Source organism: Papaver somniferum, chromosome 10 (genome assembly GCF_003573695.1).
Source record: "Papaver somniferum cultivar HN1 chromosome 10, ASM357369v1, whole genome shotgun sequence".
Lineage (NCBI taxonomy): Eukaryota > Viridiplantae > Streptophyta > Magnoliopsida > Ranunculales > Papaveraceae > Papaver > Papaver somniferum.
In genome coordinates, this window is record NC_039367.1 from 91889049 (window position 1) to 91897275 (window position 8227).

The 8227-nt window shown below is 35.5% G+C and overlaps 1 protein-coding gene across 1 annotated transcript; it reads left to right on the top strand.

Moving 5' to 3' along the window:
- Positions 1-7374: 7374 nt before the first annotated feature.
- On the top strand, positions 7375-7899 carry LOC113315933. The gene has a single exon (XM_026564176.1). It carries the CDS (start codon positions 7375-7377, stop codon positions 7897-7899), a length of 525 nt encoding a protein of 174 aa, XP_026419961.1.
- Positions 7900-8227: the final 328 nt, after the last annotated feature.

The following is an 8227-nucleotide window of genomic DNA, read 5'->3' on the forward strand; positions in this document are numbered from 1 at the left end:
TGAGGGTGCCTTTAGTACTTTTCTCCGGGAGTCCAAATAGCACGTTTTGAGCAACTTTTTCCACACAAGTGTATCTCTCCAAAAACATCTACAAACACACAAAGCATCAAAATTAGTACAAAAATCGAGCACTAACAATAGAGACATTGAGTACAATTTAGACACAAAAATGTGTCTATCATTAGGGCTCAACTACATTCCAGTCCGAAGTTAACATGGAGTAGGTTAGTGTCTGTAGCATCTTAATACAGTGTGGTGTTCAAATCTGGACTAGGTCCCGGGGGTTTTCTGCATTTGCAGTTTCCTCGTTAACAAAATTTATGGTATCTGTGTTATTTCTTTTCCGCATTATATTTGTTTTATATAATATAAATATCACAGGTTGTGCGTAAGTTCAATCAATTGTGAATCCAACCTTTGGTTGTTGATTAAATTGATTGACACTTGGATATTGGTTTTTGATACCTTCCAAGTTATTTCTTATATTCAATCGGGCTCGCAAATTCCTATTTGTTTGATTGCGGATTGAATTGAGAAATTGAGATATAACTCTTTGATATACTTTTTTTAAGATTGAGTCTGATTGTCTAGTTGATTCTCTTGAAAGTATATTGGCATTAGTCCATACATATTGCTAAGCTAAATATTGGGTGTGGTTGTTATACCCCCGCTTTTTCACCAATTGAAAAAGCGGAGGTATAACAACTACACCCAACAATTCGTTCAGCAGTCTGTATGTACTAAACTCCAATATAATTCCGAGAGCACCAACTTAAAAGTGAGACTCAATCAAGAAATATATCAAAGAGCTTTATCTCTATTTCTCAATACAATCAGCAAACCGAACAAATAGAAATTCGTGAGCCTGATTGATATGAGAAATAATTTGGACGGTACCAAAGACCAATGCCCAAGTGTCAATCAAGTTATATCCAACAAACAAGGTTGAATTTATCAAATGATTAAACTACACACAACCTGTGATATTTCAATTATATAAACAAATATAATGCGGAAAATAAATAACACAGACACCAGAAATTTTGTTAACGAGGTAAACGCAAATGCAGAAAAACCCCAGGACTTGGTCCATCTTTGAACACCACATTGTATTAAGCCGTTACAGACACTATCCTACTACAAGTTAACTTCGGACTAGAATGTAGTTGAGACCTAACCAAATCTCACACCGACTAAGGTACAGTCGCGTTCCTTACGCCTCTAGAACCACGCCGGATTTTGCGCACTTGATTCCCTTAGATGATCTCACCCACAACTAAGAGTTTTTACGACCAAAGTCAAAGACTTATAAACAAATCTGTCTCCCACAGATATGTCTATTCTTTATTCGGTTTTTGTTCCGTCTTTTGATAAAATCAAGGTGAACATGAACCAATTGTTAATCCAGTCTTATACTCCCGAAGAGAAGCCTAGAAATATCAATCACCTCACAATAACCCAACTGATTAACATAAAAAGTTATTGTTGAATCACAAGAGTCTGAGACGAAGAACTGTTGTGATTACTTTTTATAACTTACTTATCGGAGATAAATCTCGAGTAAATCTTAGAGAAGATAAAACTCAATACAATAGAACAAGTAAGATCAGAATACGCAACTATAGAGAAAATAGTTGGATCTGGCTTCACGAATCCCAAATGAAGTCTTCAAGTCGTTAACCTAATATGGTTTTGGAAAAACCTAGCTTAAAGGAGAATCGACTCTAGTTTGGAACTAGGATACGAAAAAGTGTCTGTTAGAGCATAGCTCGGTCAACCTCGCATGCGTTGCTATCTCAAGCATGTTTGTCAATGTTAGTGATCAAAACTATAAGTCTTGATTTCTAGCCTACATAGCTAAGTCTCGGACTAGGATAGAAAAGTGTAGTTGAGCTCAAGGACTTCATGGCGATTCATCATACAACGACGAAGATCTATAGAAGGAACCGGGGAAGTTCATCAACAAAAAGGTATGTGGAGACTTGAACTTATCTATCACTCAAAAGTCTATCTCTTCTATCTCCTACTTCTTATGAGATAAAAGTCGTATGATATATAGACTAGATCATACACATTTGACATTTCGAGCTGAGCATTCATTTCTTATCTTTTATCTCGAAATTGGGTGTTGGTAAAGCGTTTCGCTTTGATCAAGTTTATCTTCACCTAATGACGAAAGTCATGAAAAATTTCAATCACTTTGAGAATTGCTCTGACGTGAATCAATCTGTGAATAACGGCTACATAGCGTCCTCTGAGAATGTCTCAATGATTGAAATGGGAGTTTAGATTACATAACCATGCATTCCTTGAACCGAAGTTTTCGAACTTTGTTGATCAAGAGAAATCGGGAGGATTGTGGAATTGGCTTGCCAAGTCCGCGAACTTTCGGAAGTTCTCGACCGAAAATTTCTGTTGGGATTTTCCAAAACTCGTTTGTGTGCTAAGTCCGCGAACTTAGTCCGCGAACCCAGTCCGCGAACTGGCGAAAGTTCTCATCCCGAGAATTTCTGCTGAGTTTGGAAAACTCAACCGATTAACTTAAGTCCGCGAAATTTTTTGTGAACTTAAGAGGTTATGATCTAAAGAAGTGCTCTGAACATGAAACATTAAATTACTAAGGAATGCTTTATGCAAACCGTGGCTATAATGTTCATGAGCCGATTCAATCGAATCGAATCATCTTTGATTCAATTGTGTCTTGTGTAGTTACATAAGATCTCATAGCAATTGAACAACTCTGTAACTAGTTGATTTGAGTCAATTGAACTAGTTATGGTGAAGAAGAACAAGGTTAATATAAAATGCTCATATGGTTAACCTTTTGGGTTACTATGTTGAACCAACATACACGTATACGTTTGGACATGGTTTTCACGAACCCAGTAAACGTCTACGCAAGTGTGTGTGACAATCTAAGTTTTCGATCTAACGGTTGAGAAATATTAGCTTGAATCTAAATCAGGTTTTCATCTAACGGTGAATATGGATTGGTTTGTAACTAAGGCAAAACCTTGATTTGAAGGCTATATAAAGGAGACATCTAGCTTTGTGCAAAACTAATCCCCACACGTCTGTGTGCTACTAGTGCGCCCGCTAGAGTCGATCTCCATTAACCTTTGATGTTCTTCTCTAAAATCAGGTTAACGACTTAAAGACTTCATTGGGATTGTGAAGCCAGACCGATACTACTTTATCGTAGTTGTGTGATCTGATCTTGCATCTTCTATCGTACGAGTACGATCGATTGATTTACTTGAAATCGTGAGAGTTCTCCTATAGGCAAGATAAAGAAGTCACAAACATCTTCGTCTCACTGTTTGTGATTCCTCGACAATCCGCTTGTGTAGTCAGGAAGGATTGTAGAGAGGTGATTAATTAATCTAGGCTGTTCTTCGGGAATATAAGACCGGATTATCAATTGGTTCCTGTTCACCCTGATTTTATATCAAAAGACAGAACAAAACCTAGGGTTTATCTGTGGGAGACAGATTTATCCTTTTATAGACTTTTCTGCGTGAGACAGATCTGTTTATTATCAAGTCTGTGATTTTGGGTTACATCAACTCTTGGTTGTGGGTGAGATCAGCTAAGGGAATCAAGTGCGCAGTATCCTGCTGGGATCAGAGGCGTAGGAGTACAACTGTACCTTGGATCGGTGGGAGACTGATTGGGGTTCAACTATAGTCCAGTTCGAAGTTATTTTGCAGTAGGATAGTGTCTGTAGCGGCTTAATACAGTGTGTATTCAATCTGGACTAGGTCCCGGGGTTTTTCTGCATTTTCGGTTTCCTCGTTAACAACATTTCTGGTGTCTGTGTTATTTTTTTTCCGCATTATATTTTATATAATTGAAAAAATACAGGTTGTGCGTTCGTGATCATCAATTAGAAATCCAACCTTTGGTTGTTGATTGATATTGATTGATCCTTGGACATTGGTCTTTAGTACCGTCCAAGTATTCCTTGTATTTGATAAAGACTCGTTATTGTTTTTAGCTTGAGTAAAAATCAAATCAAGAGAGAGATATTAACTCTTTGAGATACTTTTATCTAGATTGAGTCTGACTGTCTAGTTGATTCTCTAGCAAAGTATTTCGGAGTTAGTCCATACAGATTACTAAGTGAAATATTGGGTGGTGTTGTTAGACCCCCGCTTTTTCAGTGTCGGGATTAGGTTTTCTAGTTGCTAGAGTTCTCCCTTATATAGTCTCTCAAATCAGGGTTGCTTACAATCAAAGCTAATATAACTTAGTAACAAAGCATTCAATATTCACCGTTAGATGAAATTCTTATTTAAGATTCAAGCTAAGTCTGCTTAGAAATTACGCAATTAATCTCCACCATTAGATGGTCGTAGCTTGTTAGACACAGATGAAATAATTATATTTAGATATGGGTTGATTCAATAATAGGTAACCTAAATTCGCCATATGAACACTTTTGCCTTAGCCTTATTCATCTAACACTTCTAGATCAATAATAATGATTAATCAAATATGATAGATAATCAATGAATCTAATTGTGTTTCAAATAGAGTTGTTCAATTGTTCACCATCTCATAGAAATATCCATGAAGAAATTGAAACAAAATAGGATTAGTTCGTAATCGTATAAATTACTTATACAAGAATCAATTCATGGACATTAAGCCACGGTTTTTTAAGTTAATTTGCATTCCTTAAATCATAAATGTTTTAGTTCATGAGTATGAGAATTATACATAACCGATTCTAGAACTTAACCACTGTGTTCGCAAACCAGGTACACGAACATCAGCTCCGGACCTTGGCCTAGTCAAGCCGTTCGCAAACTAGGTTCGTGAACAACCATCCCGGACCCAACTCAGGTAAACTCATTCGCATAATAGTTACACAAACAAGAGTTCCGGACCTTCTCAGGTAAATTTGTTCGCATACTAGGTACGCAAACAAGAGTTCCGGACCTGAATAATAACAAACAGCTCGCATACTGGGTACGCATACTATGTTGTATCCAGACATGGGTAATTGTTCTAAAATCTCATTTCAATCATTGAAACATTAGAAGACGACAATGGTAATCTCACACATACCATTAGCTTCAAGTAATTTTCAAGTGATCGAATGATCAATACGAAATTTCCCAAGTTAACATCAAATGACCGTCTTACACAAATCATGTAAGATGTTCAAGGTAATTTTCATATGATGATCTTTTGACTTAATATTTAGTTTCCAACAAATAAATTGTTTCAACCAAACTCGTCAAGAATATGATGAACATAGCTAAAGCAAAAAGCTTCCAACACATATTTCGAGAAATAGATAAGCGAGATAAACTCAACTCGAAATATCAAATGTGTATAATATAAAAGTCTATATATAGTTATACAACTTAGTCTCATTAGAATATATAATAGAATAGACTTTTGAGTGATAGATAAGTTTTAATCTCCACACACCTTTTGTTTATAAATTTCGTCCAAGCTCCTCAGTAGATCTTCTTCTTCAATTGGTGAACGCCGTGAATTCTAAAGCTCAACTACACATTCTATCATAATTCGAGACATAGCTATAAGTAGACTAGAAATAAAGTACTCCCTCCAATTCAAAAAGACAGTCCGCTTTGACTTTGTCAAAATATTAAGGAGACTATAGTATTTTACTTGACTATCCTTAATTACTTACCTATTTTAATTAATAAAAATGCTAGTATAAACTGCCTAAAATTGTAAGGAGGATTGTGAACAAGAAATAAAAAAGGGAAAAACTAAAAGATATCAAACTTATGGAGTACAAACTCTATAAGAGCATCTCCAATAGAAGGTGTAAAAAATCCAACGTGGATTTTTTATTTAGTCCTTTTATTTATGGGGTCTACACATAGGGTAAATATAGCACCTCATATCTAAGAAACAATCTCCAACAGTGAGAATTTTAACCTTTATAATTAAAAGAAAATTGGTTAAAAACATGACATGGAGGTGCAACCGGAGGTGTAGATAATACTTTCTTGAACACCTTCATATTTAGTAATTGGTCCCTCCTAACTTGTAGGACCCTACTTTTGGAGATGGATTTATGCCAAACCGGGGTCTAAAATCCTATGTGTCACTAAAAATAAATAGATCCACCCTCTCTTTGAGATGCTCTAAGGAATTTAATTTTTGGAACGAAATATATTGTCTTTTAAAAGGAATAAATGATACACTTGTTTCCTAAATTACACAAATTTCTTTAATATCTTAGATACGTATTATTAAAAATGAATTTATGAATATAAATTTTTTTAGGGTATATTGGAGAGTTCATTGGAAAAATACAACTATAAACAGAAGCTGGACACAATTTTGAAACTGACGAAAATGGAATAGAGGACGGTCTTTTTGAAACAGAGGATGTATATAGTTTTGAAACAAGCGTGAGATAGAAACACTTGCGAGTTCGACCGAGCAGTGCTCTAACAATGTTATTCTAGTTTCTTCCAGAGAAGAGATTAAGAAGGTTGTTTCTCGGATTCAAGCTTGGGCAGCCCCGGGACCGGATGGATTTCAAGCGGGGTTTTATCAAGCTTGTTGGAATGAAGTCGCTGATGAATTGGTGGCTATGGTTCAACAATTTTTTCAATCAAGTAAATTACTTAAGAAATTTAATTTCACGTACCATATTTTAATTCCAAAGAAATTAAGTATTGAAACACCAACAGATTTAAGACCGATTAGCCTATGTAATATTGCTTATAAAATTATTTCCAAAATCTTAGCTGATAGATTAAAGAAGCTGCTTCATAAGATTATTTCTCCCTGGCAAGCAACTTATGTGCCTGGGAGAAATATCATTGATAATACCATCATAGCTCATGAAGTCATTGATTACATGAAAAGAACTAAGGTTTTCCAGGGGCAGTGGCTATTAAATTGGAATGGCGAAGGCATTTGATCGCATGGAATGGGGGTTCATAATCAAAGTCATGCAATGTTTGGGATTTTCTGACATATGATGTTCATTAATTCATCAATGTATTAGTACAACTTCTACTAGATGGATCTCATACTCCATCTTTACTCCTACAAGAGGTATATGTCAAGGTGATGCTTTATCTCCATATATTTTCATTTTATGTATGAAAGAATTTAGTAGAATGTTGCAAGCAGCTGAAACTCAACATCAAATCACACCTCTGAAGCCAGCCAAAAAAGGACCAAGCATCTCTCATTTTCTTTTTTGCAGAAGATTGCATATTATTCTCAGTAGCTTCTGCCAGCTCAATTTCTAACCTGATGAAAATTATTAATCAATTTTGTGTAGTTTCGGTGCAGATGGTAAGTCTGAATAAATCAAGCATTCATTTTAGCCGCAATTTGAGTGATACAACTAAGGATTACATCTCAGAAATGGTCAAAATGCAAAGAATGCCTTTGAGGGAGAAATACTTGGGTATTCCTCTTTTTGTGGGTCGCAACAAAAATGCTTCTTTTGAAGACATTGTGGATAAAATTGCTTTCAGACTTCAATCCTGGCTGGGTGAATCGGTAAATCAAGCTGGTAGAAGTACCCAAATTCAAGTAGTCACTGGTTCTATGGCTGAATTCCAAATGAGTTGCATGTACATCCCAGATAAAATCATTAAAAAGCTAGAGTCTCTTCAAAGAAACTATTGGTGGAACAAGAAATTAAAACAAGGAGGATATTTTATTGGTTGGAAGGAGTTAAACAATCCTAAAAGATTTGGTGGATTGGGTTTTAAATCCAAATGTGTGCAGCTTTTACAAGCAAAATATTTTAAAAACACTGACCCTTTATATGGTAAATTTAAGAAAAATGGCACATGGATACGGAATGGAATACATATAGGTTTGCAATGGATTCGTAGATATCATATTTGGGAGATTGTAAATGGGACAAAGATTATTATATAGTGTCAATGTTTCGAATCAGAATTATCATCGTAAGGTACTTAATGCTGAAATCACTCAGAATATTGTGGCAGATTATATTGATCATGGTACAAGAAGTTGGAGGTTGGATAAACTACAACAAATTTGCTCTGATGAACAACTTCAATATATTCAGAACATCTGAACTCCTTAACAGTCATCTGCAAATAAAATTTGATGGTCTTTAACTAGAAATGGCAAGTTTTCAGTCAATTCGACATATATGGCTATTCTAATGCAGCAGACTCAGCAGGTGGTTACAACAACACAACAAAAAATGTGGTTGCTAATATGGCATTTGGAGGTTCCA

What these genes read in the sequence shown, in the direction of transcription:
- LOC113315933 (XM_026564176.1), top strand. Translation starts at nt 7,375, where the DNA reads ATGGTCAAAATGCAAAGAATGCCTTTGAGGGAGAAATACTTGGGTATT.